The sequence below is a fragment of the Convolutriloba macropyga genome, chromosome 5, assembly GCF_964194025.1.
Source record: "Convolutriloba macropyga chromosome 5, txConMacr16.3, whole genome shotgun sequence".
Lineage (NCBI taxonomy): Eukaryota > Metazoa > Xenacoelomorpha > Acoela > Convolutidae > Convolutriloba > Convolutriloba macropyga.
The window spans coordinates 47855239-47873634 of NC_134472.1; the positions used below are offsets into that span (position 1 = coordinate 47855239).

The 18396-nt window shown below is 33.8% G+C and overlaps 1 protein-coding gene across 5 annotated transcripts in view; it reads right to left on the reverse strand.

Annotated features, from left to right (window-relative positions):
- LOC142339431 (protein virilizer homolog) overlaps positions 1 to 18396 on the reverse strand; it is a 170455-nt gene that overhangs the window by 45915 nt on the left and 106144 nt on the right. For all 5 annotated transcript variants that reach the window (XM_075389459.1, XM_075389461.1, XM_075389458.1 and 2 more), the window contains exons 17-19: positions 5433 to 5749; positions 4915 to 5034; positions 3974 to 4684 (exon numbers count right to left, since the gene is read on the reverse strand). In XM_075389459.1, coding sequence (XP_075245574.1) covers positions 3974 to 4684; positions 4915 to 5034; positions 5433 to 5749 — 1148 coding nt within the window. The remainder of the gene's footprint in view (positions 1 to 3973; positions 4685 to 4914; positions 5035 to 5432; positions 5750 to 18396) is intronic.

Genomic DNA, 18396 nt, shown 5'->3' on the forward strand with positions numbered 1-18396 from the left:
GCAGATTGCCGCAAAATAGCCGCCATTGATTCCAATAAGCATGATTGGGATTGAAAGAATAGAAGATAATGAAAAAAAAAAGATTTTTGTACAAAAACATTTTTGAAGTCCGATTTATTTTAATGACATTTCGTAGTTGAACATAACATACTTCTGTTTCTTAGAGACATGCTACAGGGGCTACTATCAATACCAATAAGCATTAGAGATGGTAACTAAGACATATAGGAACGACGTTCAAATAGCGGGCATCTAAAATTGGGCTTTATGGGTTTATCCCGTTTCTACTTCTGACTTCAATTTTTTATACTGACTCTGTTCATTTTGAATTGCTTTGCTGAGCAACTGATGTTCAAAATCACTTTTAGCAGAATGAGAGAAGAGAGAAACTAGCCTAGAGAAGTCAAAAAGATATCACGCAAAATGTTGAAAAAGCGGCAAAATGAGGTAAAGCGAAACATTTTTTTATCGACGAAGTAAAAAAAATAGGAGCGCTATAATAGCCGGCTGAGAAGATGAGGGCGGCTATTAAAAAAATCCAATCAAAAAAATTTAAAAACAGTAAAATTTAAATTGAAATTGTCGCATGTGACCACTAGCGAGAAAGCCACTAGCGAGAAAGCGAATTTTTGTTCAAACACCGTTTTCTCACTCTAATTTAAAATTTCACGCCGCAAAACCACTCGCTTTTTCGCTCCATGTCCTGTTTCGGCGTGACCAAAATCACTACTCCAATTTGACTTCAAAAATCATGAAAATGTGTGAACAGATCTTAAAAAAAGACAGCGCCCAATAGAATTCAAACTGTTTGAATTGTAAAAACCAATAGAAGGCATATAATAGCCTCAGCTGCAGCATAGGGGCTATTAAAAAACGACATCGCACCAATACAATCAGAATCTTGGATTATGAAGAGGAAAACATCTAAATATTAGCCGTTGGGAGGCTGGTGGTGGCTATTAAAAACCCCGAACTTTGGATACTTAAGAAAAAACCTATGAAATCACTCTGAACATAGAATCAGCTACCTATCAACGTCCAATTATGTATTTCTTTTGCCTATCTATTTATTTGCTCGTGATACCCACAGTTTGTAGGTTTATTTTCAATTTTCCTTGAGCTGAGGACAGCTTGATCGAAGACAGCCGTTGAGTAGTATTTAAATCTGAATTTATGAAAACAGAGAATTTCAATTCAGCTCAGATAACTGATGCTAATTTAAGCCTTTAAGGAAGATGCGAAAACCTATACAACTGCACAAAACGCCCGATATGAACACTATATTTGTCGAAATACATAAAAAAATGCATCACATTGGATGAAAGTCAAATGACTTGATGGAGAATAATCAATTTTGGAATATTTATCAAATGTTTTAAATTATGGCAAAAATGGCCTTGAAGTGTGCTTATCTAAATGAGGCCCTAAATTTGTATCTCAAATCCCTTTCAAAACAGAGAATTTTTAAAGGTAGTAGTAGATTTCCTGGGATAACTTCAAAAAAGATCGATAATTGACTGGCCAGAAAAAATTGTGGTTAGCACAAGTTTCTCAGGAAAAATCAAGGTAAAATTTATTAACATAGCCGGCAGATTGCCGGAATAGCTGCGAAAGAATAGACCTGCGTGCCATATAATAGAGATAGAAACAGATACAGATCTAAATTGAAAAAAAATCGACGCCGCTCAAAAAACTAAGTAAAAAACATTCAGCGATAAATTAATAAAGCTTGTTAAAATTCATTCCGCAGAAGCCTCTTATTAGGGACCTTAACTGCACAAATGAGTTCCTTTGACCTTAAACAAATTCAAACTAAACTTAAGTTTTAAAGTGCAAAAGTCATTTTATTGAGTGAGGTAAGTCACGTATGATCAAAATCTCATCACGCAAATGACCTAAAAACTTTTGCTAAAGCGAGTAAGAAATGACGTCACGCGCGCAAATGCCGTTAGTGAGATGAAGAAGTCATTCAGAAAATTTGACTTTTTCAGCTTTGCTGTGTGAACAAATGTAAAACGAAAAAAGAGCGTCAGACGACGAAACAAAAACATAGCCGGAAGAATTCCGGAAGCGACTCGATGCGTCAAAACTTCACAAATAAAACCGTAATTGCGGCGGAAGTCATTAATTACCTTTTGTATTAAACCATTAACTCATTACCTCCCCTTGTCTGATCTAAAAATTGTAGAAACTTAAACCACTGTCAGCAAGAGAAACAAAATGCAGCAAAATCTTATTTTATTGAAAATGTTTGGTAACGTTAAAAAAACCCGGAATAGACAAGAAGGTCAAAATACTGATGGGCTGAAACAGCTGACAGGGCTATCAATTGTTCTCAAATATTTCATGATTCTTATCTCAATAAGATCGGGAAAGCAAACCGCAGATAAACCTTAGACACAAGTTAAATCTTTTAAGGGAATGCTCAAATTTAAGAATCAGAAAACCACAAGTACATTTCTAATCACTGCAACTAAGACACAAAACAGCACACACTTCTCCCTTATTCTACATATGCCAGACAACATGATTTCAAACTAAATCAAAAATTAAATTTATAATAGAAAAGAAATACGCAGCAGAAGAATATTCAAAGGCAGAAAATTGTTTATTAACACCAAGGCCCGACAAAAGTTGCAGTAGATAGTATTAAGTGGAAATTTTGGAAAATGCTTGCTAGCAAACTCTCAGTACTGCCTTTTGTTGAATGAAATCAATTGCAAACAAAAGAAATGACGAAAATCTAAGAAAAAGCTAAAATCATTCAATTTTTTAACAACTGAAAAAACCAATCAACAAGAAACAGAAGTGCCATAAATAGGTGACAGGACAAAGCTAGAATGATACTAACTAGAATGTGAAGAATCTGGACACAATGTGAGGAACACCGTAACAAAAATAGATTCTTGATTTTGAAAGTTAAAAATCAAATTAAAAAATCAAGAAAAACGAATACATTTCATTGTTCAGCATTCTACACAAAGAAAAGCTAACTAGTCATCCGATGCAAATGATCTATCCTCCTGAAGAGAACAAAAAAAATAGGAAAAGCAGAATTCAAACATAAGAAACATTGAAATATTTTGCAAAAAAAAATGGTCAAAAAACTGCATTCATGAAACAGTTTTATCTGTTTTTCAAAAACTTAACACCAAAAAATGATTGAATTTTTATTGAAACGAAATTAAAGTCCCTCATGTTGCACAAAAAGACCCTTTCTAGTAAACCAAAATACGAACAAAAAAACTGACAAAAATCGGAAAAAGACTACCAAAATCGGATTAGCATATGTACAATTTTATAAAACAAAATTACACCAAGGTAGAAAACGGTGTTGATTATATAAATAGTCAAAACAAATCTGCCATATTAACTGATTTTTGGCAAAAAGACGGTTAAAAGATCCAAAAATGAAAAAATTATTAGAAAAAAAGCCAAAAATTAACTAAAAAATCAAGAAATATGTGCCAATTTTGAACTTGAAACGCATTTTCAGGCTTCGCAAAACACTGTGGCATCAATTGCTGAAGATCGCATTTCAATTTAGCATCGAATAAAAATAATTTCTACAAAAAACCAAATTACAAGCAAAAAAAATTGGGCCACTTTATTTAGCCACGGTTATCTATATGTGCAATTCGGTCAAAAACTACTTTTCAAAGTCAAAAAGTCATTCACTAAACGTAGCGCATGATCAAAAAACTTCTCTCGCTTAGCGAAAATCTGTTCACCAAGACAGATTTTCTCACTTTCGCTTTTAGGTCAAAATGCCGCGTGAACAAATCTACTTCCTGTAAAAAAAAAACCTTAAGAAAACCAATACTCCTCTTCGTGTCGTAAAAAAAAACCAAGAGCACCGCAATATAGCTTCGCTCAGCTTACAGCTTCGCAGCTATAAAAAATTAGCATTATGATATCGTGACGTGCAGATGTGGTTGTAGCTGGGGGTTACGAAAGAAACTTTTTTAAGTACCTGTATTTTTTCTGGATACTTTTCCAGACTGTATTCCCCATTTGAGCCTGTCCCAATCAATATTGACATTTCCTCGTGGGTAAGAAACAACGACCGATTGGAACCCAAAAAATCCTCAGAGGCGGTCGAGCCTCTCAGCAAATTGAGAAACGACAAGAATGATTTAACGTTCACTTCTTCCCGTTGCGATTTCTGTTCACGGTGCAGTTTAGTCAACAGCTTCTTCAAAGTGTCGGGATTCCCAAGCAAGTAGTATCTGACAATAGCGAATACATGATCATGACAACAAAGCAGAACAAGTGCCTTCATTGCATGGTGGAATGTAAACATGCTTTGGCTTCTGTTACTTGCGTGCTTGAATATCTCTTCACAGATTATTCGACCAATTTTACTCGGAGGCGTGTTCGTCTCAATTACGTCATCAGGTATAAAACTTTGCGAATGGTCAAAAGTGATTAGGCTGACGGAAGGGTCACACAAAGATTGCATAATAGTGATTACGTAATAGTTGATCTCATTTTGCACATCTGTGAACTGGGCGGCATCTTCGTCTGCGGAATCGATGTCAAGAAACATGAGCATTTGTTCCAAGCACTGCGATATCTTCATTGTTTCGAATTCCTCCTCCTCGCCACTCAGCATTTGGATGAAGGCCGCTTTGCCAGCTGGTTGGGACACCGCATGATCAATGAAAGACAACACTTGACGAATCTGAAAAGAATTTGTAAGAATATAACATATGCTTACGTGAGTTTCCATTTACACCAAAATTTGGAAACACAATTATCAAACGAGCAAATTATTCAAAAACATACCTTAAAGTTTTTAATTTCTACGACACCAAAACACTACTTTGTAAAAATTATTCTACTTAATCATTATTGCTTGATTTTGGATTAGTAATTTTTCATTTCCCTGCAGAGAACGCCGGTGAAATATACCTGGTATGTCCACTTCTTGTCTGCAAATTGATTGGCGGGAGCTTTTCCATTGAGGTCCAAAAATCGGTCCACAAAACAGTGGATGATAGTCTTAGATAGCTCAGGACTCAGATCAGCAATCTAAAACAAAAACAGCATTGCTGCAAAAGACTAAATTCGTTCAGACGAAATACGAGTTGAAACACGCGCATGCAAGTTAAAATGGCAAACATAACCCACTAACGTCAGAGGAATTAATCTCAAACGACTGCCGCGAAGGGGCTGGCTTTGGTAGCAGCTAACTGAAGCTTAATGAGGTTAGCCTCACTGCGTGTATGCGCGGGCATGCGTTTGTCAGCAACAAATTTAGTTCAGGGGCACATAATACAAACATCATACTCCGGACAAATACATCAAACCCAAACTAGCATCTAAGTGACAGTTCCCGCTATAGTCTTCCCACTCTTACGTTTACGCCCCAATCCGCAGATTGCATCAAAAGAACACATCAACCAATGTCATACAACTGTGTGAATTACCTGACAAGCAATCCTCTTCACCACAGTGCTCAACTGACTGCTAGCAGAGTTCATCAACACAGACAGCATTTGCGACAACATCTTGCAGTGAGGCATCACACTCACACCCCACCTAGCTCTGTTCTCTCGGATGAAGCGCAGCTCTCCATCCTTCACTGGGAGCGAGGGGCACATGATGGGCAGAGGGAGGGGAATCAGTTCAGAGAGCAATGCCAGCCCAGACAATACAGAGTTTGGGAGAGCTGTCATGTGTTCCAAAAGTGTTTTCACCATTAGAGACCAGCCGGTGTTGCCTAGTCGACTCTTGTTTTCCTCTCCTGCAAAAAACCTCTTAACGTGATTTACTGCTCCTTCGTACAGCTGATAACAATATACCAAAACTGACGCATCGGGGACAATCTTTGCTGTTTGCATGCAAAAAAAAATAAGAATAGAAATTTGAAAGCAATCGCCTCGCGGTTATTTAAAAACATCACTACAAAATTGCTCCTCATAGGTCAGATTTTCGCTGCCTCCTAAAAAGAAAGATCGTAAGTATGCTTGACTAGATTAGCACATAAGCTTGCTGAACATATAAACACTGATCATGAGTAATCATTGAATTCGGGCATATAATAGCTGTATTCGATTATTTAAAAAGCAAAAAGTACAAGTTATCAACACTGAATATACACAATATACACAACATTACAGGTAAATAGGCCTCGAAAGTCCCATTACACCCCAACCTACACTGACTAAAATTCACCTTAAAATTACACTATATCAAAAAGATGGATGCCAGCCCGTCGAACAAATTCTCAATCGACCAACAAAAAATTTGACACAATACTAACAAAATGAATAATTCAGAAGAAAAATAAGAATCATTGGTCAGAGGTAGTGACTAGATACATCATAAAGAAGGCTAAAATAAAAATCAAGGTTCCGATACTTATTAAACGAAAAAGTAGATAGAGAATCAATACACCGAGAACCGAACAATGAAGAGAAAGGAACAATGAAATTTACCAACAATCAGTTAAGCACTGTGACTTACAGAAAGTCAAAAGTAAATATTGCAAAACAAGAGGCTACCAAATTACAGTAGTTGATCAGAGGTAATTACTTATGCGTCAAGCAATTCATTAATTAAAATCTACTCAACAAATATTGCAAAAAAACAATGATCAGAGGTAGTGACTGAAGCATTATATTTTTAATATGTATAGAAAGTGTTCTAAGTAGAACTGGTGGTAACATGTGGTGTCGGAAAAATTACAACCAATCGACAAAAACAGAGATGAAAAAAGAGATGAAAAAATCAATCACCGGTAACTTCGAGATTCACCAGAATAGCAGTTGAACTAAATGGAATCAAAACGCAACTGATAAAATAAATATTCCGAGAAGACAAATACTAAACACAAGTAACAGAAGTAACTTGTTTCCGACACACGATCTACGGATTACTACGATTAATAGGAAAAAATAGCCATATGGTCACGAAAATCATCAAAACCAGTTAATAAACAAACAGTTGAACTCAAACAGTGACAAGAAACTTAACAGGAAAACTGGTTAATACTATTAACCCACAAAATACATAAAATTTGTACAATTAAGAACGTCGGGAAAATAGTAAAAACAAAGAGCTCCAATATTGACAAGAAACTTCAAGAATGAAGAAAAGTTTACATTAGACTGATGTCAGATAGATCACAGGTAGTGACCACATACACAACATTAAAGAAATCAGTTAAATAAGTTAACCTGGCTGCAGTAAACATTTGTTTTAGGATATCTTGAAAAGGATACCCAAAAACAGCTCAACGTGATCAGTCGGAAATGTAAAAATAAAGTAAAGCTAGCAAACAACGCATTCTGTTGAGTTCAAACCAAAACCCGCCTAGATGAAGAAACGTAGAAATAAGTAATGCAGCACAATAAAAACATACCCGGCAGATTGCCGGAAAATAGCCGCCGTTGATTCCAATAAACATGATTGGGATTGAAAGAACAGAAGATATTGAAAAAAAAAAACATTTTTTAAGTCCGATTTATTTTGATGGCATTTCGTAGTTGATCAAAGTTCTGTCTCTTAGAGAGAGGCTGGAGGGGCTACTACCAAGCATTAGGGGCTACTATGAGCATTAGAGATGGTAACTAATACTTATAGGAACGACGATCAAATAGGGGGCATCTAAAATAGGGCTTTATGGGTTTATCCCGTTTCTATTTCAGACTTCAATTTTTTATACTGACTCTGTTCATTTTGAATTGCTTTGCGGAGCAACTGATGTTCAAAATCACTTTTAGCAGAATGAGAGAAGAGAAAAACTAGCCTAGAGAAGTCAAAAAGATTTCACGCAAAATGCTGAAAAAGCGGCAAAATGGTAAAGCGGAAAAAAATTCGACGAAGTAAAAAAAACATAGCAGGACAAGTCCTGAAATAGAATTCAAAGAATTGAATGAAAAACTCAGACTTAATCTACCTGACCAGCAGACCAATTGAACAATGCCAGCCAGAACACAAAAATCATCAAAGAATTGAGAAACTAAAAGAATCAAAACTAAACAAAAACACTCATTGCTAAAACTCTCGAAGCTTTTAAAACTCAGGCAAATTTTTTTTTCCTTTTAAAAACACCTATTACAAAAATATGTTCAAAACCATTTTTTTGTTTCTGAAATCGGTCCAGTATTATATCTGCAAGACCTGAAAAATATTCATTGGCCCTTGAAGATCGATTAACTCGAAAATGACCAAAAAATTTTTAAAAAAAGAAATCAATTGCAAATTATCAAGAAATGTTGCTAAAAATCGTGATATAAATATCTTCAGAATCATTTCTATGTCTTTAGATGCTATTCAGTAACCCAATTGCAAGCTTTAAAAAACTCATTGGCTCAGATCGATAGGCAATAACTTCTAGAAAAAAACTTCAAATTGCAAAAAATAGAAAATCGTTCTATTAAAAAGTTGAAAGCCATTCAATTGCCCCCTAGCAACTATTAATAGCATACTGTTAAACCCTGGATGCGGTTACCTGGCTACTGAGGCAAGAAAAAATAAACAAAAAAATAGTTTAAAAAAATTGCAAATTCTTTCAAAAAATTTCTAAAAGTCGAAAGGTTAAATTGTTGAAAACAAATCCATTGAAACTGAAAACCATGCAGTAATTTTTCATCAGAACTTGGAATAGGTTTTCTTGCACTTGAGAATGGACGAATATCAAAAACTGACAAAAACTTAAGGAAACATTAAAAAAATTGAAGATCTTATAAAAAAAAAATGCTAAAATTCGAGACATTAAAAAGATAAAAAGAATTCCATTGTTACTAGAAACTATTCAGTGCCTTATTAACAAACCTCAAAGGAGATTGCTTGGTCCCTGAAACTGGAAAAACTGAAAAAATTATGAAAATTTTCAAAAACTGAAAAACATGCAAATTTGTTCAAAAAAATTGATAAATATTGTGATATTCAAAGTTGAAACCTATCCCATGGCAACTAAAAATTTTTCAATAATATAATATCCAACCCCTCATGAAATTTGCAACTTTTTCAAAAAATGCTAAAATTCATGATGTCAAAAAGTTGAAAACCGTTCCATTACCACTAGAAACTGTGCAGTAAACTATCATCAAACCCTTTATCAAACCCTAGATGAGTTTTCATGACACCAAGCGTTAAAAACTAAAAAAAAATGACAAAAATTTTCAAAAAACCTGAAAAAAATTGCAAAAATTAGTATTATTTTGTGTGTTTGTGTTTGTAGTACCACGACATATAGCTCATAAAATGGTCATAACAAGCCATTTTGTCTCGTAAAAGGCCTTCATCAGCTTTTAATAACTTCAACCTAAGACTAATCAAACAAAAAATCTCAAAAAATCACAAAAAACATGAGAATTTGCACCATTTTGAGCCGAAAAACTCCTAAAAATGACCTTTTGACCTTAAATTAAGGCCGTCCCAGCAGCTGCACCACTCTAAGCACTTGAATGACTACTAAAGCCCACTTTGGGCCTCTAATGAAACTTAATACCCGCCGGGCTTTACCTGTTTATCCCGTTTTGAGAGATCAAAGTCATTGAAAAAATGTGTGAACACATCTTAAAACACAGCGCACCAATACAATTCAAATTCTTTGAAATGTAATAGGAGCGCTATAATAGCCGACTGAAAAGATGAGGGCGGCTATTAAAAAGAACCATTGATCAGAGGTAGTGAGCAAAGCATCAGAGTAGCCAATCAGTTAAAGAAAAACTACTCCGAAGAAGGAAGAACCAACCAAAGGTTCGGAAACATCAATCACCGGTAACGAAGCAAATCAAAACCGAAGCAAATCAAAAAAAAGTATCCTGCACTTAGCAAGCGACATGGTAAATGAAAACGACAGATCAAAAACAAGATTTAAGTTAAAAATCAAAGTACTAAAATAGTTGATCAAAATGGCCAAAATTGAAATAATTCTAAGACAAATATTCATACGGAATAGAAGCAGCAATCGCTTTCAAGCAGCGAGAGGTTTCTCACTTAAAAACCATCAGTAAAAACGCACTGCAAATTCCCATAACCAGGAAACCATCATTCAAACTGGTTAAAAATATCAACCCTCAAATCACAGAAAAATGTGTAAAATAAAAATACCGGAAAAAGTAATAATTGTAGAACTCAAATAATGACAATAAACTTCAAAAAGGAGAAAACATTTCATCAGACTAAAGTTAGAAGTCATGAATCAGAGTTTAAAAAATACTGCAAAAAAATCCAAAGGTTTATAACATCAATCACCGATAACAAAGCAAATCAAAACCAGTTTTGGTGAAATAAGTATCATGTACTTCGCAAGCGTGATGGTAAATGGAAACGATGGATCGAGAATAAAAAAATTAATAATTTCAATTAAAAATCAAAGTACTAAAACGGTTGATCAAAATGCCAAAATTGAGATAATTTTAAGACAAATATTCATACGGCAGAAAAGCAGCAAAAAGTTTCTAGCAGCGAAAGGTTTCTCACACAAAAATCATCAGTAAAAAGCACTCCGAATTCCCATAATCAGGGAACCATTACTCAGACTGGCTTATACTATAAACCCCCCAAACACAGAAAAGTATGTACAATAAAAATTCCGTAACAAAAATAACTTTAAAACTCAAATCGTGACAAGAGACTTCAAAAATGAGAAAAGTTTGCATCACATTGAAGTTAGAAGTCATGGATCAGAGGTAGTGATCATATACATGGCAAAGAAAACGATTAATTAAGCTTAGAAGGCTCAAGTAAACAAATTTGCTTAGGCAAACGTAGCTCAAAGAAAAGGTAAAAAAGAGGCAAAAGCAGAATTCGCAAAAAACGTAACCTCTTGATTCATATATACCCCAATGAGGCGATGGAAGAAAAAGCAAAAAGTTGTGTATCGGAAAAAATTGAAATCGTTGATCAGAGGTAGTGAGTAAATAATCCGAGTAGCCAATCAATTAAGAAAAACTACCGCAAAATAAGAAACCCAAGTTTAGGTGGCATTCATCACTGGTAACGAGACAAACGAAAATCAGCTTTGGTAAATAAGTATTCAGTATTTAGCAAGCGACATGGTAAATGGAAACGATGGATCGAGAAGATTTGAAAATTTCATTTTGAAAATGAAGCACAAAATCGGGTGATCAAAACGGCCAAAATGAAATAACTCCTCAAACAAATATTCGCACGGATCAGAGGCAGCAATCGGCTTTCAGAACATAGACAATAATATAGAACCATTGATCAGAAGTGTTGAGCAAAAAAATTCAGAAGAGTAAATTACGAATCAGAATAAAACTAAAATCGCTGATCAGGGGTAGTGAGTAAAGCATCAGTAAAGGCAATCAGTTACAGAAAACCTACTGCAAAAGAAAATTCTAGATTCAGAAATATCGATCACTGTTAAGACAACAAACCAAAAATAATTTTGCTCAATTAAAAAACCCGTATTTATAACTAGTATAACAGCAAAAATCACCAGTAAAAAGTCACTCAAAAATAGCTCAAACTAGTTAAATAACTCGAACTGGTTAATACAGTTAACCCTCAGAACATCAAAAAAAGTTAAAATTTAGGACTTCAAGTAGACCTCAAATATTGGCAAAAAGATCTTTTAAAAATGGCTCATAATGATAAAAGATATTATTAAAAACAAGCAAACCACGCAATGTGTTGAGTTCTATCTACACCACTCTCAGCTGATAAAAGAACAAAAAAGTAGACGAGTAAATTACATATCACAATCAGAAAAAAAAAATTGGAATCAGCAATCAGAGGTAGTGACTAAAGCATAAGAGTAATTAACCAGTTAAAGAACAACTACTGCGAAAGAAGAACCAAAGATTCCTGAACATTTATCAACGGTAACAACGCAGATCAAAACCACCTTTAGCAAAAAAAACATCCAGTTTTTAGCAAGCAACATGGTACTAAATCAGTGATCTAAATGGCCAAAACTTAGCATCATCAAAGATCCATTAGTCAAATTGGCTAATACAGTAAAAAGTGGTTAAAAATAGTAAACAATGCATGATTCAATTTGACAAACTTCAAAATGGAGAAGTTTCTTTTTTATCAGACTGACGTTAGAAGTCAAAGATTAAACGTAGTGACTACATGCATCACATTAACGAAATAGGTTAAAGCTCAGCTGGCTGGAGTAAACATGTAAGTTTCAGGATATCTCAACCAACAGCTCGAAATGAAAGATTGAAAGAAAAATTCAGAAGAAGAAACTACGAATCAGAATAAAACTAGAATCGCTGATCAGGGGTAGTGAGTAAAGCATCAGTAAAGGCAATCAGTTAAAGAAAACCTACTGCAAAAGAAAAACCAATCTTCTGCAGAAGAAAATACCAAAACGCAGAAGAAATTACGTAACAGGTTTGAAATAGAATCGCTGATTAGACGTAGTCAGCACAGCATCAGAGAAACCAAAGCAGCATCGAAAACCAAAGATTCGGAAACAACAATCACAGTTGAGGAACAAAAGAAAGGTTTTACTCAAATAAATAACCAGTATTTAAAACCGAAATAACCACAAAAACAGTCAATAAAAATGCGCTCGGAAAATAACACTACAAATAGCGCGCTTATTTTGCTTCAGCATGCTCCAACGGACGAAAAAAGAATTAAAAATGTAGAGGAGTAAATTACCTATGAGATTAAAATGAGAATCAATAAACATGCACTCAAATTTCGCGAATTCAAATAACCTAACTCAAACTGGCTAATACAGCTGTGTTGGCGAATGTTGAAAGGTGTTGGCGAATGTTGAAAGATTAGACTTCAAGAAAAACAGTAGACCTCAAAAAGACAAACAAAAAAATGGCTGGAAATGATAGACCTGAAATGAAACAAAATGACAAAAAACTAGCAAACCACAAAATTTGTTGAGTTCTACCATTACGAAGCTGAGACGAAAAACGAACCAAATATGCGAAGTAAATTACGTATCAGAATAAAATCAGAATTCTTGATCAGAGGTACTGACAAATCATCAGAGTAATTAATCAGTTTAAAAAATAATGGGAAAGAAGCATCAAAGTTTCAAAAACATCCAGCACAGGAAACGAAAATCAAAACCACTTTTGGTAAAAAAAAATCCAGCATTTATCAAAAGACATGGTAAATAGAAACGATAGATCAAGAATAAAAAAGGGACAAACCTCAAAATGTAGACAAATTTATGTCAGATGAACCTTAGAAACCATGGATAAGATAGAGTGAATACATAATAACATTAACGAAATTAGTTAAAGCTCAGCTGGCTGAAGTAAACATGTAAGTTTCAGGATATCTCAACAAATAGCTCGAAATGAAAGATTGAAAAAAACTCAGAATAGCAACCCAAGTAATCTGTTGAGTTCTATTTATAGCATACTGGGACCAAAAACAAACAAAAAATGCAGAAGAGTAAATTACGTATCAGGTTAGAACTAGAATCGCTGGTCAGACGTAGTGAGCACAGCATCAGAGAAACCAAAGCATCAGTGAAAACCATAGATTCAGAAACAACGATCACAGTTGAGGAACAAAAAAAGTTTTACTCAAATAAATACCCAGTACTTAAAACCGAAATAACCCAAAAAACAGTCGTTAAAAATGCACTCGGAAGACAACACCGAAAATAACACTCCAAATAGCGCGTCTATTTCGCTCCAGCTGACAAAAAAGAATAAAAAATGTGGAGGAGTAAATTACCTATCAGATTAAAATTAGAATCAATAAACATTAACTCAAATTTAGCATATCCAAATAACCTAACTCAAACTGGCTAATACAGCTAACTCCAAGAACAAACAAAAGAATGTCAAAAATTTGCACTTCAAGAAAAACAGTGGAACTCAAAAATGACAAAAACTAAAAAAAATGGCTCGAAATGATAGATCCAAAATGAAACAAAATGACAAAAAACTAGCAAACCACGAAATCTGCTGAGTTGTACCATTACGAAGCTGAGACGAAAAAAGAACCAAATAAGCAAAGTAAATTACGTATCAGAATAATATCAGAATTCTTGATCAGAGGTACTGACAAATCATCAGAGTAATTAATCAGTTTAAAAATAATGGGAAAGAAGCATCAAAGTTTCAAAAACATCGAGCACAGGAATCGAAAATCAAAACATTTTTGGTAAAAAAAATCCAGCATTTATCAAAAGACATGGTAAATAGATAAGATAGATCAAGAATAAAAAATGGACAATAAACCTAAAATGTAGACAACTTTATGTCAAATTAACCTTAGAAACCGTGGATAAGATATAGTGAATACATAATAACATTAACGAAATTAGTTAAAGCTCAGTTGGCTGAAGTAAACATGTAAGTTTAAGGATATCTCAACAAATAGCTCGAAATGAAAGATTGAAAAAAAAAGAAAAACTCAGAACAACAAACCAAGCAATCTGTTGTGTTCTACTTAGCATGCTGGGACCAAAAAACAAACAAAAAATGCAGAAGAGTAAATTACGTATCAGGTTAGAACTAGAATCGCTGATCAGACGTAGTGAGCACAGCATCAGAGAAACCAAAGAATCAGTGAAAACAATAGATTCCGAAACATCGATCACAGTTGAGGAACAAAAAACTTTTACTCAAATAAATAACCAGTACTTAAAATTTAAAATAACCAACAAACAGTCATTAAAAATGCGCTCGGAAAACAACACGCAAGATAACACTCCAAATAGCGCGCCTATTTCGCTCCAGCGGAGAAAAAAAGAATAAAAAATGTAGAGGAGTAAATTACCTATCAGATTAAAATTAGAATCAATAAACATGCACTCGAATTTAGCATATTCAAATAACCTAACTCAAACTGGCTAATACAGCTAACTCCAAGAACAAACAGAACAATGTCAAAAATTTGGACTTTAAGAAAAACAGTAGACCCCAAAAATGACAAAAAAAAGGCTGGAAATGATAGATCCGAATGGAACAAAATGACAAAAAACTAGCAAACCACGAAATTTGTTGAGTTCTACCATTACGAAGCTGAGACGAAAAAGGATCGAAAAATGCAAAGTAAATTACGTATCAGAATAAATTCAGAATTCTTGATCAGATGTACTGACAAATCAGCGGAGTAAATAATCAGTTCAAAAAAAAATAATGGAAAAGAATCAAAGTTTCAAAAACATCCAGCACAGGAAACCAACATCAAAACAACTTTTCGTAAAAAAAACAGCATTTAGCAAATGACATGGTAAATAGAAACGATAGATCAAGAATAAAAAGGGGACAAACCTCAAAATGTAGACAAATTTATGTCAGATTAACCTTAGATACCAAGGATACGAAAGAGTGAATACATAATAACATTAACGAAATTAGTCAAAGCTCAGCTGGCTGAAGTGAACATGTAAGTTTCAGTATATCTCAAAAATAGCTCAAAATGAAAGATTGAAAACAAAAAAACACAGAATAGCAACCAAAGTAATCTGTTGAGTTCTACTTATAGCATACTGGGACCAAAAACAAACAAAAAAATGCAGAAGAGTAAATTACGTATCAGGTTAGAACTAGAATCGCTGATCAGACGTAGTGAGCCCAGCATCAGAGAAACCAAAGCCTCAATGAAAACCATAGATTCAGAAACAACGATCACAGTTGAGGAACAAAAAAGTTTACTCAAATAAATAACCAGTACTTAAAACCGAAATAACCAAAAAACAGTCATTAAAAATGTGCTCGGAAAACAACACGCAAAGAAACACTCCAAATAGCGCGCCTATTTCGCTCCAGCGGACAAAAAAAGAATAAAAAATGTAGAGGAGTAAATTACCTATCAGATTAAAATTAGAATCAATAAACATGCACTCAAATTTAGCATATTCAAATAACCTAACTCAAACTGGCTAATACAGCTAACTCCAAGAACAAACAGAACAATGTCAAAAATTTGCACTTTAAGAAAAACAGTAGAACTCAAAAATGACAAAAACTAAAAAAAATGGCTCGAAATGATAGATCCGAAATGAAACAAAATGACAAAAAACTAGCAAACCACGAAATCTGTTGAGTTGTACCATTACGAAGCTGAGACGAAAAAAAACCAAATATGCAAAGTAAATTACGTATCAGAATATCAGAATTCTTGATCAGAGGTACTGACAAATCATAAGAGTCAACAATCAGTTAAAAAAATGGAAAAGAAGAATCAAAGTTTCAAAAACATCCAGCACAGGAAACGAAAATCAAAACCACTTTTAGTAAAAAAAAAATCCAGCATTTATCAAAAGACATGGTAAATAGATAAGATAGATCAAGAATAAAAAATGGACAATAAACCTAAAATGTAGACAACTTTATGTCAAATTAACCTTAGAAACCGTGGATAAGATATAGTGAATACATAATAACATTAACGAAATTAGTTAAAGCTCAGTTGGCTGAAGTAAACATGTAAGTTTAAGGATATCTCAACAAATAGCTCGAAATGAAAGATTGAAAAAAAAAGAAAAACTCAGAACAACAAACCAAGCAATCTGTTGAGTTCTACTTAGCATGCTGGGACCAAAAAACAAACAAAAAATGCAGAAGAGTAAATTACGTATCAGGTTAGAACTAGAATCGCTGATCAGACGTAGTGAGCACAGCATCAGAGAAACCAAAGAATCAGTGAAAACAATAGATTCCGAAACAACGATCACAGTTGAGGAACAAAAAACTTTTACTCAAATAAATAACCAGTACTTAAAATTTAAAATAACCAACAAACAGTCATTAAAAATGCGCTCGGAAAACAACACGCAAGATAACACTCCAAATAGCGCGCCTATTTCGCTCCAGCGGAGAAAAAAAGAATAAAAAATGTAGAGGAGTAGATTACCTATCAGATTAAAATTAGAATCAATAAACATGCAATCAAATTTAGCATATTCAAATAACCTAACTCAAACTGGCTAATACAGCTAACTCCAAGAACAAACAGAAGAATATCGAAAATTTGCACTTTAAGAAAGACAGTATAACTCAAAAATGACAAAAACAAAAAAAATGGCTCAAAATGATAGATCCGAAATGAAACAAAACGACAAAAAACTAGCAAACCATGAAATCTGCTGAGTTGTACCATTACGAAGCTGAGACGAAAAAGGATCCAAAAATGCAAAGTAAATTACGTATCAGAATAAAATTAGAATTCTTGATCAGAGGTAGTGACAAATCATAAGAGTAAACAATCAGTTTAAAAAAATATTGGGAAAGAAGAATCAAAGTTTCAAAAACATCAAGCACAGGAAACGAAAATCAAAACCAATTTTGGTAAAAAAATAGAGCATTTATCAGAAGACCTGGTATATAGAAAAGATAGATCAAGAATAAAAAAGGACAATAAACCTAAAATGAAGACAACTTTATGTCAGATTAACCTTAGAAACCGTGGATTAAGATATAGTGAATACATAATAACATTAACGAAATTAGTTAAAGCTCAGTTGGCTGAAGTAAACATGTAAGTTTCAGTATATCTCAAAAATAGCTCGAAATGAAAGATTGAAAACAAAAAAACACAGAGTAGCAACCAAAGTAATCAGTTGAGTTCTACTTATAGCATACTGGGACCAAAAACAAACAAAAAAAAGCAGAAGAGTAAATTACGTATCAGGTTAGAACTAGAATTGCTGATCAGACGTAGTGAGCCCAGCATCAGAGAAACCAAAGCATCAATGAAAACCATAGATTCAGAAACAACGATCACAGTTGAGGAACAAAAAAGTTTACTCAAATAAATAACCAGTACTTAAAACCGAAATAACCAAAAAACAGTCATTAAAAATGCGCTCGGAAAACAACACGCAAAGAAACACTCCAAATAGCGCGCCTATTTCGCTCCAGCGGACAAAAAAAAGAATAAAAAATGTAGAGGAGTAAATTACCTATCAGATTAAAATTAGAATCAATAAACATGCACTCAAATTTAGCATATTCAAATAACCTAACTCAAACTGGCTAATACAGCTAACTCCAAGAACAAACAGATCAATGTCAAAAATTTGCACTTTAAGAAAAACAGTAGAACTCAAAAATGACAAAAACTAAAAAAATGGCTCGAAATGATAGATCCGAAATGAAACGAAATGACAAAAAACTAGCAAACCACGAAATCTGTTGAGTTGTACCATTACGAAGCTGAGACGAAAAAAAAACCAAATATGCAAAGTAAATTACGTATCAGAATACCAGAATTCTTGATCAGAGGTACTGACAAATCATAAGAGTCAACAATCAGTTAAAAAAATGGAAAAGAAGAATCAAAGTTTCAAAAACATCCAGCACAGGAAACGAAAATCAAAACCACTTTTAGTAAAAAAAAAATCCAGCATTTATCAAAAGACATGGTAAATAGATAAGATAGATCAAGAATAAAAAATGGACATTAAACCTAAAATGTAGACAACTTTATGTCAAATTAACCTTAGAAACCGTGGATAAGATATAGTGAATA